This window comes from Talpa occidentalis, unplaced genomic scaffold, assembly GCF_014898055.3.
Source record: "Talpa occidentalis isolate TD23 unplaced genomic scaffold, MPIMG_talOcc4v2.1 talOcc4.9, whole genome shotgun sequence".
Taxonomy (NCBI): domain Eukaryota; kingdom Metazoa; phylum Chordata; class Mammalia; order Eulipotyphla; family Talpidae; genus Talpa; species Talpa occidentalis.
Window position 1 is genome coordinate 93,562,186 of NW_023605305.1, and position 16,701 is coordinate 93,578,886.

At 34.0% G+C, this 16,701-nt stretch overlaps 1 protein-coding gene across 6 annotated transcripts in view; it reads right to left on the reverse strand.

The window, feature by feature from the left end:
* Positions 1 to 281: 281 nt before the first annotated feature.
* Positions 282 to 16,701, reverse strand: part of ZNF644 (zinc finger protein 644) — a 94,459-nt gene continuing 78,039 nt past the window's right edge. For all 6 annotated transcript variants that reach the window (XM_037500460.2, XM_037500459.2, XM_037500462.2 and 3 more), the window contains 2 exons: positions 2,701 to 2,803; positions 282 to 1,976 (listed from right to left, as the gene is read on the reverse strand). In XM_037500460.2, the coding sequence (XP_037356357.1) occupies positions 1,784 to 1,976; positions 2,701 to 2,803 (296 nt within the window). In that variant the 3' untranslated portion in view covers positions 282 to 1,783. The remainder of the gene's footprint in view (positions 1,977 to 2,700; positions 2,804 to 16,701) is intronic.

A 16,701-nucleotide genomic window follows, 5' to 3' on the forward strand; every position in this document is an offset into this window, starting at 1 on the left:
GGGCATTAATTGAGCACATTCTCTCTAGCTCAACTTCCTAATTTCACATGCAAGTTGGTTCTGGATTTACAGGCTTGATTAATCATGAGAGGTGAAAGAATGACCATACTCATGTAAATTATATTGACCAATACTGTGTTTCTAGAAAAACTACATCTTGTGAGTAAAGCAACCTGGCTAGATATAAACAATCTAATCAAATGAAACACAACCTCAAGTGGACAATCTCCACCACTGATAAAAATAAGAAATGTTTCACACTACAGACATTAAAATTTTCTTTTAATTCTTTTTTTATTTAGAGATTTTTCTGGTAAGGAGATATACCATAGGAAAGCAATTTCACTGGCAGTGAGGTATGTATATACTCTACCAAAATACTCCTTATTTTAATTGTTTTTAACTTTATTTACATAAGAAGAAAAGTATCAATGCATATCCTTGTTTCAACTATAGTATTAGCCATACTACATGAAATAAAATGAAATGGTGCTTGCATACAAAAACTGTTATTTGTAAAGGAATCTGATTTCAGATTAAAAGTACTGATTTGTTTTTGGAGAGTTCAAAAAAAGAATCACAATTTATCATAACCAAAACATCTGCACCATATTTTCCATTCCTCACAGCACATTTATTTCAGTAATTCTGTTATGTCGGTTCTTAGCATGAGCATAGTGTTACACGATTTTTGTACATATAATCACATCCAAAAACAAGTTCTAAAATTTAAATTGTAAACATTCTCATCATATGTAGAAATATTTCAATTGGTGTATTAAGTTTTGCTAACTGATCGAATTTGGAAGAGAATATAAATGAGAAAGCCTATTCTAAATTGTGTAGTGAGCATTGTTTATTAATTACATTTCTACAATGTTAAATAAAGTAAGAGGCAAACCTGTCCTGTAAGCATGTCATATTTTAGGTAAAACATTAAAAAAAAAAGTATCTGTTAACAAAAGGATGTCTTGCAATAAAGAACATTAGATTTCTTTAATCTATTATGATACAAAAATGTAAAGGGTAAAGAGCATCTTTGTTGACAAAGTAGGAGGTAGCATGGATGCACCACTTTATTGTCTGAGAAATGCAACTGGAGTAAAGAATATTTCCTTACCACAAATAATTTCCAGGACTATGTACATATTTCTTTTAGAAATACTTGTTTAAACAAATCTCCCTCCACTTTTTAGTATAAAAAAAACCGTTCCATGTGATTTAAAAAAAACACTTACACATCTAGATAGAATAGTACTCTGCCCTATTTGAGTGAACAGTCTCAAACTATGAAGTACATGATATTTAATGCCCTAAATTGAGTAAATTGAGTTAGCAATTCCTGGTATTATACAAAACACTAAATACATACAAATAAAATATAGTATCTTATTTTTCAATGCAAGTCTTGTGGGGAATAAACAGAACCTTGATTCTGGTAACACTGCAGAAAACATAATTTTCCAGTAAGTCTGTCTTTAAGTATCCATGTGCAACAGTTTATTAAGGACTGCTTACAGGTACTGATCTTTTATTGAGTGAACACAGTTAACTGACAAAACTTAATAAACCTTAAAAACACATCTTCCATCCTATATAAAATATATAGACTACTTACGGTTTGAAGTACTCAATTTGCTCTGATGTCACTGTAATTCACTTTTCCCCATTTTCCTGCTTTAGTATTTATAAATGGATAATTTAATGTGGCTTAAAAAAAAAAAGACAAAGAATTTCAAATTTACATCCAATTCAAATTTGCTATTTAAAAGGTTTCCTTGTTCTATGAAGCTGCTTCTGCCATTAGTAGAGAAAATGAAGTTTCTGTAATGGAGGCAGGCTTTTTAAGTAGTGACGTGACTTCCACCATGCCAGCTCCAGTCCGTGGAAGATTAGCGTTTACAATGTGTCGTTGTAAGTGCTTAATCCAGTCTTCCTGAACAGACAATGGTCCACGAAAGACTAGGCCACAAAACCTAAAGAAGAAGTTGATAAGGTTCTCTTTATATGACCAATTTCCTTTATTTAAAACAAAGTAACACAAAATCTATAAAACATAAGGAGTAAGTTTTACCATATGTTGGCGATATTGCTTGTCAAGTTTCTAAATTAAGGCAAATAATACACTGTAATATTAAAACTGCTAATTCATATGTTCATCAGTTTTAATAGCTCGTTTTATTTATAGAGGTAGAAACATTAGATTAAAATTAAAGTATCTTAACATCTACACATCTTGATACACATAAAACAACTTTACTTCCTAATGTATCATTCTTTAAGATCCCTCTCTGATTCACAATTCCATAAACTGCATGAGGGTGCATAAGGAATATGGAAGGAAGTATGTATGTTTTATACAGTTAGAGGTATGAATAGAGAGAAAATTGTTCCTAATAAGCAGAAACTTAAGACAAAAAAAAAAATTCCCCAAATCAAATTAAAAAAAAAAAAAAAAAAAAAAACAAAAAGAGCTACTTTTATAAATCACAGTCTCATACAGGTTCTTAGCTAATGTTAAAAAACTTGATTAATCAGTTGCTGAAGTACAAAATCCTGTAAGCTGAATAAGTTCACTTATAACTGAATTATTGAGAACGCCAAGTTGTACTACAAATGAAAAATTTCAAATAAAATAGCTAATGTATCTCAGAGCAAATTCTGAACAAAATGAACCAATTTGGTAATATAGGCATATACCTGCATCGGAGAATGTAAACCTCGTCAGCACCATGAGGTAAGGTTAGCATTTTCTTCTTGCTTCCGGATCTTGACCTTGATTTCTTTTGCTTACAATCTAAGGCTAAAAAAAGGAAGAGGAAGACTTAACATTCCTTACATATTCCAAAATATGCACACAGACATATATTTCTAGAGAGGTCAGATCATCTGAATCCAGTTAGAAAAAAAATCTGCATTCATTTGCATTTCCTGAAACATGCACTCACTTGCAGCTGGTTCTCTAGAAGCAGTAATATCATCCTGTATGCGTTCTTCCTGTACTGCTTTTACAAATAATACTTTACCGTACCAAACTAGAACTGAGAAATATCACTAAATAGCACGAAATGCCAATTATTATGATAACGGCAATCTTTGCCTTAGAATCATATATACTTTAAGCAAATGGTTAAAACTTCCTTATTTTTAGGAAAATTATAACCTCTTACTTAAGATCATTAAGTTTGCATTTGATTACTACTTAAGTAGATCTCACATGCTTTAAAAACTTATAAAGGAATATCAACAGCATAACAATGAATTCAACAAAAAAAATCAGCAATTCACTTTGGGTTCTATAAAAAATTATACACTGGCCCTACATTTGAAAGGGCAAAACCAGCTTAACTTTCACTTTTAACTCAACCTTTAGTGCATGAACAATCATAATGTTTTTACTAGAAATTAGAAAGTAAATATAAATCCAGATTATCTCACAAAAGGTTACAAATGGACTAGAGGATTAGTGCAAACTGCTTTTACATTAATTTTACATTTTCTCCTACACCTATTTTTACAAATATGATTATAAAGGGAAAAATCCAAAGATTTTTGTATTAAAGTAGATCAAAATTTTGGTGCTGTTCTTGAAAGTTTTCCATTGCTTGACTTTTCCTTCAATCACTTACTCTAAAAAATCAAATTTAGTAAAGGATAAAGAGATTTTTCTTATAGGTAGGAACAGATAGGACGTAACATTTTCTTGGTCTTTGAATACAACTACACCATTCCTTTGGACAAAGGGAAGATAGTACTCCAGGGTGCTGCTGGTCAATTAGCAGGAAGAGAATTTAAGAGTCTATCTCCAGGGATCCAAGGAGGAGAGATACAAATGTAACAAAAGAGTTATCCAATGGCTTTTCTTCTGTTAACCTGTCATATGAAATCCCCTGGAATAATTCTAGGTAAGAGAGAACAGAACTGGCTATTTAATGATTCTTGAAATGAGCTGTTCCAAGGTCTGTATTTCAAAAGAACAGATGCTATTATTACAAAACCAGTAAACACAGTCTCTTATAAGTGGTAATGCTAACAGAAATGTCATATAGAAAATTCAAAACCACAAGAAACCTAAATATTATTCAAGCTACTGGTTTCAGCTTCCTGCCATCTGCCACTTTGAAAGTAAAATCGAATATTGAGGGTCCATAGTCTTTCTCTGTTTAGTCTCAGAAGAAGAATCTAATTAAGTAAAGAACTGCTGGAAGTCAAGTATTAAAGAATGGCGAATTCAAAGCTACACAATCAAAATTTGGAACAGGAAAACCTTACAAGGTTCTCATTGGTTATTTCAATCAAGAACTGGTACATAGCGGGAATCCAACAAATACTTCTGGAGTAAAAAAATAAAGGAAAACCCAGCAATTTAACCACTGACATTTAGACAGCATGTAAGTAGCAATTTGTTCTACCACTAGGCAATTTAAGTAACTTTCCTGTAGAACACCTCTGCACATTTGACTGAATGTTGCTAGCACTCACATTTACATTCTTTACTATATTGGATGTTAATTCACTGACCAATCTAGTTTATGTTCAGAAACTAAGTTCTTCACAACCAGTAGGGAGAGTGAGGTACCATGTACTCTGTAAGAAGCACTTAATTGCTTTCATGAGCAATTTAAATATAAGTAGATTTTAAGGTGATTCACATAATAGACATAAAAGAGTGTAGGGAATGCAAAGGGCTAAATGCTACTACATGGCAGCTACTCCTTCGCTACCTATAAGATAAACGATACACAATCACTGCCTCTGCTACATGAAGAGAGCACGTGGTGTATCATGAGATTACATGTGATATACAGCATGACATTAAGGTAGACTCTTACTTTGATGAGCTTGCTGGTTGTCAAAATTGCCACACTCTATCCAAATTCCTTTTTTAATGTAAATATATTACTGTGGGATACAAATAGAATACATTATAACAATTCTTTAAGAATTTGCTTACAGAATGCTTATGTTAGGTGTTTAAAGCAAACAGAGAGAAGGGTAGATGATGGGGTAGTACACAAAAGAATGTTTTATCAGTTAAAGCACTTAAGTTACATTCCGATGCTGTGATACTTTAAAAATAGCACTGGCCATTTTTACTCCAGGATGTATAAATGTTTTTTATTTTTTATTATAAGAAAAAAAGAATTTTCATGATTTTTATGCTACATGGACTCTAGAAATTGGAGTCTAGGCGATCTTATAAATAAATGATCAATTCTAAATTTTAAATGAGAATGGCATAGTTTTCCTGGTAAATAATATTTGAAGGTTTTATGACTTTGGAAAGTAGAAAAACTCTGCCAGCATGACTGAGAACTATAGTACCTAGGGTTCCAAAAAAGCTTAGAGAACCACAAGCATTAGTAACCCTTGGAAATCTGTCTAAAAGGCAGGATATAAAAAAACCTACAAACACAGGTCATTATACCGAAATACTTCAGTGTCTCAATATCTCCATCATCACTTTTAAATTTCTTATACCCTCAAATGAAGTTGGAGATGGTAAAACAGGCAATCGTTTTATAAGAAACAGTTTTTTCTAATACCAGCATCTACCTTTCACTCCTGTATTAAAGAAATATCTGTAAGAAAAAAACTGAGTATTTCACTATTATTAATATATATACAAAGGGTATGCTCTACAAGAAAAAGACGATTTATATAAATATTCCACTAAATGAAAAAGATGATGTACAAACATGTCTATTACACAAATGTTTTCATTTAACAGATGTTTTGGTTTAATATTGGTTTAGAATCACACTAACAGATTTTATTATATTTATAGGGAAAAGCAGTTTTAATCTGAACTGTACCAGCAGTCACTGAAACATTAGAACCAGAAGGTCACTAATACATTCAGTTTAAGTATAAACTCAATCTATGTTTGTGATATTAATATTCTACCAAAGTGATAATTTCACATAAAGCCTTTCTTTGTGATAGGTTTTTATTTGCATTCACTAATGTCAGAAACCAAAACACACGTACATCCCTTTTTTGGGTTCTAACTATTTTATAATTAATATTATTCTGTACTTGAAAGTTACCAGTTTCAGAAATTCTTAATTTTCTTCTCCTTATGTATAGTTATTTCTTGAGAAAGGAACAAAACAATCACACAAACCTTCCTACGATTCCTACTCAGGGAGGCAGAAAATGTTAAAGTGATCATTTTTAACCAGAAGACTATAAAAAATAATTTTGAAGTTACTGATTTATAAGGAATCTAAATTGCTAAAGAGCTTCTGCACAGCAAAAGAGACAATAACAAAAACAAAGAGAAACCCCACTGATTGGGAGAACATTGTTGCACACAACACCAATGATAAAGGACTGATGGCAAAAATCTACAAAGAGGGCCTCCCCGGTGGCGCAGCGGTTGAGCGCAGAAGCTGCTCACAGCCTCTGCAGTGCCGATTCGATCCCCCGCTGCTCCCCGGCCACCAGAGGAGGGTCCCACATGGCGCCCGCTGCTCCCCTCAGCAGTGTACTTCCGTCCTGCTCCCTGCTCTGGCTCTGGTGAATTCTCTCACCCTCCCGTGCTTCTGACTGTACCCAGTGCTTGCATAAATGAATGAATGAATGAATGAATGAATGAATGAATGAATGAATCTTAAAAAATATATATATATAAAAAAAATCTGCAAAGAGCTGATGAGACTCAACAAAAACAAAGAAAATAATCCAGCCAAAAAATGGGCAGAAGAGCTAAAAAGAAACTTCTCTGAAGAGGAAATGCAAATGGCCAACAGGCATATGAAAAAAATGTTCAACATCACTTGTAATCAGAGAAATGCAAATCAAAACTACAAGGAGATACCATCTTACACCAGTGAGAATGGCACATATTAAAAAAACCAGCAACAACAAATGTTGGCGAGGTTGTGGAGAAAAAGGAACTCTCCTGCACTGTTGGTGGGAGTGCAAACTGGTCCAACCATTGTGGAGAGCTGTGTGGAGATTTCTGGACCTACTAAACATAGAGCTTCCATATGATCCAGCAATTCCACTCCTAGGTATTTACCCAAAGGACACAGAAACATCAATTCCAAAGAGCACCTGCACCCCTATGTTTATAGCAGCACTGTTTACAATAGCTAAGCTTTGGAAACAACCCAAATGCCCAAAAATAGATGACTGGGTCAAGAAGATGTGGTATATATACACCATGGAATATTACTCAGCATTCAAAAAAGATGAACACATGCAATTTGCAGCAACATGGATGGAGCTGGAAGGGATCATGCTCAGCAAAGTCAGTCAGAAAGAAAAAGAAAAATACCAGATGGTCTCACTCATAGCAGGAATCTAGAAAACTTAAATAAGGGACCAGGAAAAAGAATAACTATAAGAAAGAAAATATCAAAATCAACAAACAACTATGAACCAGAGACACTCTGTGGGGGATGGGGGCAGGGAAAGGAGGACTTGGGGTCAAAATAAGGGGGTTGTAATTGTAAGGGGGATATAAAAATAAAATTTAAATAATAATAAAAAAGATGCTACAAAAAAAAATCTAAATTGCTATTAAGAATTTTTACTTGTAAGGAGAGTGAACTGAGCTGTAAAGTTACACAAAAAGTTTTAGAATATACTTTTTAGTAAAACAGCCATTTTGATCAATTAGAAATGAAAGAGAAATACAATAAACTCATGAACACTCAAAAAAGAACACAATACTGCCACGCTATGAAATAAAAAAAAAATGTATCTAAAGCACTAAATTGGATCAGTGAAAAGCAAGTTAGTAATACAACAGATTTAAATTCAAGTTTGTTTTCTGAGACATTATTTAGTTTTATACAAGAAAAATTTACTTTGGGCTCTAACAGTATAAATAAATCCTTTTGCCCTTTCTACTCACTTGCCCATTATATACAATAATTGCTTAAATGAATCACATAATTTTTAATTCACTACAGGAATGACCTCAAAGAATGAGAGGATTTAATTCTTAAATCTGAAGCACATCAAAACAGAATTAACATTTATCACCAAAATAGCTTACTTACACTCATTCTCCCTTGTCCAATTAGTTACAAGTCCTATTTCATCTCTTTTGTTCCTGCCTAATTATTGTTGGCATCTCTGGAGTAAAGTGAAACTTAACTGCCAGGTTATATATACCCAAAATAAGAGGTGAATCATAACCTTTTGAGAGGAAAGAAAAGTTCTCCATCTAGTTGGCCTATATAAGTTGGGGAGGAAACAGCAGCTATGAGCTCATTCAGGAAGCCAGTAAGGTATGAAAATGACCTTAACAGGAGAGCCATTTTAATGTTGCGCCAGCATCAATTGTATACTTCTATATAAAGTGCCTACAAGACAGACTCCATCAGTGTACAACCTGTAGAGTTAGTGGCATAGGGTTCCATACTTGATTTAATGCTCTGCTATTACAGTCTTGTAATTCTTACTAGTTTGTAAACACAAGGCACTACATTTTCATTTTACAATGGAGTTCACAAATTTACAAGTTATGTAGCCAGTTTGGGGTTCTGAGTGCCTTTATCACACTGAGGAAGACTGTTAGTTCTACCGCATAATCTTTTGGTCCCTAAGAAAACAGCTATTAAAATAATGAAAAATAGTTAAATCCCTCTCTCTGCAGTGCATTAAAATTGGAAAGGACTTCCCTAGTCTCAGCATCAATTATTTTGCTGCTAGCTATACTGTTATAATCAAACCAGTCATTATTTCCAAAATGTACATCTAAATCAGTTTAATTTTTAAGAAAAGAAATGTTCCTTTTCTAGTCAGAATTAAGAATATAGGCACAACAAACAACAACTTGAAAATTATCTATTCTTATCATTTCCCCTTGATATTTTCACTCTAAATAACTGGACATATTTTCCAGTATCCTAGGTAACTTACATCAGTTTTCAGAGTTCCCATTCTAAAAAACAATCACTGAAAAACCACAGAGCAACAATGGTAAAATTAATTAGGTACTGCAAGTTTTAACATTTTACCCAGAAAAGAATGAAATGCAAAATATTTGAAAAGCAGATTTCCTTTGCTTTAAGCATAGGGCTTATGGCTTAACAAAAACTAGACTACAAGAGACAGTTTGAGCATGTCCTACAAAATAGGAGTTCCTATCATGGGTAACAACACCGTTATATACTTGGTTCAGTAAAAGTTATTAAAACAAATGAGGGTAGTCTTTTAAAACTTTGATTTATTCAGGAGAAAAAGTACATTCATCTGGAGAAGCCTCTGCTATTTCAAATTAGAGAGGATGATTATAAGAGAATATTATCAGCAAGCATTTTCAATATGTGAAGGGCAAAGCTAAACTTTGTCACATTTTTATAAACAGAGAAATTGGAGGCAGACTAGTTTTCTCAGTTGTTAAAAACCTAAGAATAATTCATCTACAAGTTACTGACTGGTCAGTTAAGAGTTAATAGAATAGCAAATATATTATTTCTCTGTGGTAAAAATAAGAAAAAAGAAAAAAATTCCTCTTAAGGTGGAATGATAATCTTACATGCTGTTTTATTAAAGCAAAATAGGCATTTATTATCAGTATCAACCACTTTTCTAAGATTAAGACATCTAAAACTGGGATAACAATTAATATATATATTGCTAATCCTGCTTTAAGTAATCTGCCTAGAAGAATTATCCAGCTATAATCACATTCCCTACCCTATAAGAGTCTCAATATTTCCAAGTTACCATTTACTAGGCACAATTATAAAAATTGATTACAATAGTTAATTAAGGGAACCACTTTAAATTTTGGTTAAATTATCTGTAATGTAAATTACCATGCCAGTCATTCAATTTAGATAGGGCTCAAAATAATTATAATAAATCTAAATGTCATAAATTCATAATACTAATTGCTCTGATCTGACTTGCTATAAAATTTTAAAGCTCTTTATACATTCCAGCCAAAATTCAAACTATAATCCAAACCAGATATTTTCTCTTTTAGCTAACTTCATTTTAGGCCACAAATAAGTATATATTTTAAAGATGGAATAGTAAGAATTAACTTTACTCCTCAAATTTCAGACACAAAGAAATAGAAAATACTACTGTTCTACTTCTTAGGTAAGGACCATCAATCTCCAACAAGACTTCCTCTTGTCCTGATTTCCAAAAGACAGAGTCTGTGTATTATTTTATTTCCATGAAGTCTCTTAAAGCAAATTATCCACAGTTAAGTTTTGGCCTGTAACATGCTTCATTACTGTAAGGACTAGCTGTATTTTAATGCAGATTAATGAAAGCTTTCAAGAACTTTCTGTTAGAATAGAAGCTGAGGCATACACAACACTACAACCTGTCTAATAAAGACATACAACCTGTCTAATACCTTTATTAGACAGGTTAAGAAAAATTCAAACAGGGCCTCCCTGGTGGCGCAGCGGTTGAGCGCTGGGTTGCGAAGCTGCCCGCAGCCTCTGCGGCGCCAGTTCGATCCCCGGCTGCTCCCCAGCCACCAGAGGAGGGTCCCACATGGCGCGCAGACCTCTCCTGCCGCCCGCTGCTCCCCTCAGCAGTGTACTTCGGTCCTTCTGCCTGCTCTGCTCCCCGCTCTGGCTCTGGTGAATTCTCTCACCCTCCCGCGCTTCTGACTGTACCCAGTGCATGTATAAACAAAACAAACAAACAAACAAATAAATAAATAAAACATGCCTCTATTCAAAAAAAAAAAAAAGAAAAATTCAAACAACAAAAAAACAAACTAGATATAAAAAGCAAAACTCACAGAACCTAGGAGAACAGTAATACTTTTATGAAAAATAAGGCATTGGTCATAAAGATTATCAATCAAATGCCACTCCTAAAGTATAGCCAATGGGCCAGTAAAAGCAGGTATTATAAAAATGTAAATATTTTATGCTCCAATGGCACATAACTTCTAGGCTTAATTCTCCTAAAACAAATGTACTGAATCAATAAGCATGGTTATTTATTTGCCTTGTTACAGTAGACAGCTGGATGATAAAGAGTTGCTAGATGAATGATAGATAGCCAGAGAAGTAATGAAGCCCACACTTCTCATAGCAAGCACCACGTAGAAGATTCATTCATTGTACTGGTAACCATCCTTCCAGTAACAAGACATGGAACCCTTAGACATTGTCTCTTTTCCCATATTCTTCTAATTAACTCATCTGCCAAATTCTGCTTTCATTACTTCCATGTTGCTCATACATCTACTATGTCTCTTCTAATATCCCAGCATCACTGTTCTGGTTCAGGACTCCTAAAATGCCTTCATCTATTATTTCTCTACCTCCACACCAAATTGCTTTTATTTAAAATGCAGTTTTAAAGGCTTTACACAAATTCTTACGATTATTTTTATTTATTCCACATTACAAAATTAATTGCTACACTACAGGTTAGCATTCTGCCATTCTAAATCCTTTATTTGTCCCATCTTTAAATGCCTTCTCTCCCACTTCCTAATATTTTCAATAAACTTCCCAAATAGTACCAAGTTGTTCCTTTCTTCATGAATGTTCCTTTCCCTCTCTTGAACTCCATTTTCCATTTCAATTGCTGTCCTTAAAGGTCCAAATTAAATATTACTTCCAAAAGCCATACTACATCCTGGTCTAATGGAAAAGTACCTTTCTTCTCCACCTTAACTTCCACAGTATTTCATGAATAGCTCTAATGTTACTTATATCTGTCTTGCATTACTGTTATATGTGCTTCGGTTCCAATTTATCTCTGTAGTATTTAGGACAATGAATAAACCAGAATAGGAACTGAAAAAATGCCTGTTAAATGAGTGAATAAATCAACCGAAAACTTTTCACAATTGTGGGCAAAGAGTTCAGTTCTTGCTGACATAATAAAACACTTAGTATCCATAACTAAATACCCCAATGACTAAACAGTGTACTACCTCACAAGGTAGAAACAAGACAAACATTAAAAAAAATTATCATCAAAATGGTTAGGATAAAATTAAGTTTGGGACTAGTCTTTGATTACTGGGAAAATCCTTGAACAACTGATTACCTTGCTAATCTTGAATAAATGATACACTGGCATGTAGATACATACAAATATGCACTCTTAAAGAAAAATCATACCACAGAGGTAAGTCAGTAAAAGTCAAGAAAATATGGAAACCCACTTTTCATTGTATTAGGGATCACTTTTCAAATAAATGGTAAGTTTGACCATGACATTCCCTTAATTGATGACTTTCTAAATTTTTTTAGCAAACATTCAAAACATTAACTCCAGCTTCAAAGCATTAACCGTCTTCTCAAACTCCTAGAAGTGAATCTTCCAGGACCTCTTGAATTGCTTATTTCTTTCCTTTGTGCCCACCACACTGTTTTTCTCTCTAAATGAAATGTTCCACTTCGCCTCTTCTTCCTAAAAACACTCATCCTTCAAATTCAAGATCTAGGTAATACAGTCCAAAATTTTCCTTATTAGCATCTATTAGTATATTTGTATACTGCATTATAATTACGTTTATGCAGCCAGAGTACAGGGTCTTTACAGTCTTGGCCAGCATGGTCAATACAATACAACAACTAAAATTTTTGTTGAGTGAATGAACTTGACTACTGCCTTTATTTTTCTCTCATTTAAAAAACGATGACACAAAACACACCAACTTGAATTTTATTTTTCTTTTTGCAGTCTAATGAACACTGAGATAAATGGTAAAAAAGGCAGCAAGAAAAAAAAAAAAAAACCAACTGAATTTGTAGCTCCCCTTGAAAGGAGGCCTATACTAAAATGATCATCTTGAAGTCCAACAACACTTAGAGCCATTATACACCATTTATTTGAATACTATCTTGCATAGTTCTTTAATTTTTAGTTTTACATGTGTTACCAATAATCCTTTCCTAAGTTCTCTAATGATAGGAACATGTCTTATTTTTCTCATGTATGCCCCCTCACCACACAAACTAGTCTTAGAGAAATTATTAAGGTATTTGCTTTAACTTGAAGCTGGTTTGCTCCTTTAGCATTTAATAATAACAAGGAGATTAAAATTTTTTATCTGTACTCTTTTGGGCCCAATGGACCACCATAAAAAGCATATAATGTCCGTGACGATGCAATACTATAATAGTATTTTAAAAGATACTGTGGAGACATTCATGAAAAGTAATTTAGTGCACCTTGGGAAGCTTTCACAATACTATTTTTTCTTTCCATCACAGCAAAAAATGTTCCAACAGCACTTTCTACAATACAAGAATTACTTTTCTAGTAGCTTATACACCCACTCAGCACCTGGCACTGTGTTATATTTTCATTAGCACTTATTGTTGCAGGCCTCTATTACCAATTATATCATTAAAGCCGAAAATAGGCAAAAGATCCTGTTAAATAACATGTAACTTAGTATTCCACTTAAAAGCAGATGGCATGAAAAACAAAATACTGGGCCTCCCCGGTGGCGCAGCGGTTGAGCACTGGGTTGCGAAGCTGCCCGCAGCCTCTGCAGCGCCGGTTCGATTCCCGGCTGCTCCCCGGCCACCAGAGGAGGGTCCCACATGGCGCGCAGACCTCTCCTGCCGCCCGCTGCTCCCTCAGCAGTGTACTTCGGTCCTTCTGCCTCCTCTGCTCCCCGCTCTGGCTCTGGTGAATTCTCTCACCCTCCCGCGCTTCTGACTGTACCCAGTGCATGTATAAACGAAACAAACGAACAAATAAATAAATAAATAAAAACATGCCTCTATAAAAAAAAAAAAAAAAAAAAAAAAAATTTAAAAAAAAAAAAAAAAAAAAAAAAAAAAAAGAAAAACAAAATACTGACTTTATGAAAAAGAATTTCGATATATTACAGTAGTGGGATGACTGAAAGACTCTAGTTCCAATTCAAAAAATTTCTCGTAAAAATTTATGAGTGAATCTATTGAAGAGCAACATTCACACTCCTAAAACATTATGGAAGTGTTCTGAAGATAATGAGCTGGAGCCCTTCCCCCTTATCTGCATAAATATATTTCTTGTATTAATTTTAAGTAATGAGATACTTTCAATTTATTTTAAGTATTAAAGGTCAGCATTTGATGAAAAAAATATGATCTACAGATAAAAATTTGATAACAAAGAGTAAAAAAAATTTCCTCTCTTACCATATGATTTCTATGATATTACCATTATTGTTGATTCTGGTCATATTAGTCCTAAGAGAAAAAGTCACTTATAGTGAGTGTTTTCAATCTATGGATAGTGACTTCTTAGTGGGCAGTAATTTAATTTACTGAGTCAAGACTAACATTAATTTTTAATGAAAAGGAACAAAACAGAGTGCATCATAGTCAAGTCAGATGAGTGAGTGAACAGGTGAGTGTGGACGCACGCATGCGTAGGCATGCATGTGTCTGAATATGAATTTGTACATGTAGTACTCAAGATGTAAAATGGAGTACCAATAAAATGTTGCACACCACACCACTGCTGTTCTTTCTTCTTTCCAAGAGATAACAGATCAATACATACCACTGAGGAGGATTGTGCAAGCATGCATTCATCTTAATGACATTACTTTGAGCTCAAAATATTTTTACTCCTAACTGCTGATTAAGTTGATAAAATACACCTTGTCTTAATTCTATTTTAGAAATTTTATAACTATGGGCCTCCCTGGTGGTGCAAGGTATTAAGATGCAACCTATGAAGCTAACCGCAGCCACTGCAGCACAAATTGGATCCCTGGCCAGCCAGGGAGCAATCCACATGGCGCAGCAGACCTCTCCTGACTCACCCGCTGCTCCCCTCAGCAGTGTATATCAGTCAATCTGCCTGTTCTGTTCCCCACTCTGTCTCTAGTGAATCCTCTCACCCCCCTGACCTCTGGCCTATACCCCAGCTCTTGTATGCATAAAAATAAAATAAATCTTTTTTAAAAAAGGGGCTAACCAGTGTGTAGAGTCACTCGACTGCTAACTTTGTAATACTTAGTTTACTGAGTAACTTAGTAAATTTAGTAATAACTTTTATACTTAGTATAAAAACATCACTGATTTAAATATTACTAAACACAAAAAACAAACAGCTAAAATTAAAAGTCAAAAACATCTAATTTGAACAACATGAAATTTCTGATTTTTAATGAAAATGTTCTAATTATGTTTTTATTTGATATATAAGGAATTAACTAGGACAAAGCTATATGCGTTTCCAAAAAATTAATCTAAAGAAAGCAAAATCTGAAAAAGTCTACTAAAAGTGCAGTCTAGGGCCCCCCTGGTGGCGCAAGAGGCGATCCTCTGCAGCACAAGTGCTATCCCTGGCCAAGAAGCTATCCACATGGCACAGCAGACCCCTCCTGTCGCACCTGCTACTCACCTTATAAGTGTGTTTCAGTAGATCTGCCTGTTCTGTTCCCCACTCTGTCTCTGGGTGAATCGTCTCACCCCCCAGCACCTCTGGCCTGTTCCCCAGCATTTGTGTGCGTTAAAAAAAAAAAATCTTAAAAAAATAAATAAATAAATAAATAAAGTGCAGCCTATATTAGTTGGGATAAATTCCTGAATATGGAATATGCCTTGGATTTACAATACAGGATTATAAAGGAAACCCTCTGGCACTACCACCTTTAGACAAAGACCATTAAATAAAAGTAAATGCTTCATAAATGATTATCCACAGCTGAAGGCACATAAAATTATAAACTGAACAATTTATTTGAAGCTGCCAAATGGCTGATCAACTGAGTCAGCTCTGGGCAAAATTTTAATCTGTGAAGTGTATTCTTTTTTGACAATTTAATTCTATACCCAGTACCGCCACCTCTCCATGTCTTTTATTCCAAAGTTTTCTTTATTAGTTCCTTTTACTAAAATTAGGAATGATGTTTTCTTTTACTTTTGTGATAATATAAATTGTTTTTGATGTTACACAGTTCTGGCATTTTAAGCATTTTCTAATTCACTCATTTAAAAAAGACTTCTGAGTACCTGATTCTCAGTTCTGTGTTTCTATTACTTCATTTTATTTTTGCATTTCCCCACTCTCAGTATTCTGTCAAAGAAGGTCTATGGATGATAATCTTTAAGGGATATGCAAAGTCTAGATAAAAAATTTTGTTGTAATCTGTGGATGAATAAGGGTACATTTCTGGGATGGAGCACGTGACTTTTCTAATGACCCAAAAAAGATCAAGAATCATCATACTGCAAGTATTTGAGTAAGTAAATATATAGGAAAGCAGACAGAGTTTTTAAACTTAGATTTCCTGTATTTGGAATATGGACTACACCTCTCCCTCAAAAAGGCCACCAGTTCCTACAGAAGACAGGGGGTTGGGCACTTCTAAGAAAGCTTATAGATTCTTCTATCACAGGTCATCAAGCAGGTCTTTAGCCTAGGAATATCTAAGTATTTCCTTCAAGAGTGGGTCACATCATTTAAAATCCACATAAATGAAAATTGCTTGAGACCAAATACTAGACATTCTTATGGAAGCTTTATTCCTTCCTATTTTCCCTTTACATTATTCCAGTTTTGTGATAACTTGGATTAATGTAAAGATTTTAAGAGAGGAATGCTTTTTATTCATCAAAATATCATATATCTATATATTCTTGAACAATAATGCTTCTTATTCACATGAACTGATGAATTTCTAATAATAACCCAGTGGAACCCTCCAAGATGACAGGTTAGGACCACTGCTTTGTAGCAGTTTAGAATATGCCAGTGGGGAAGAGTATAAGCATGTGGAATTTATAAATACAA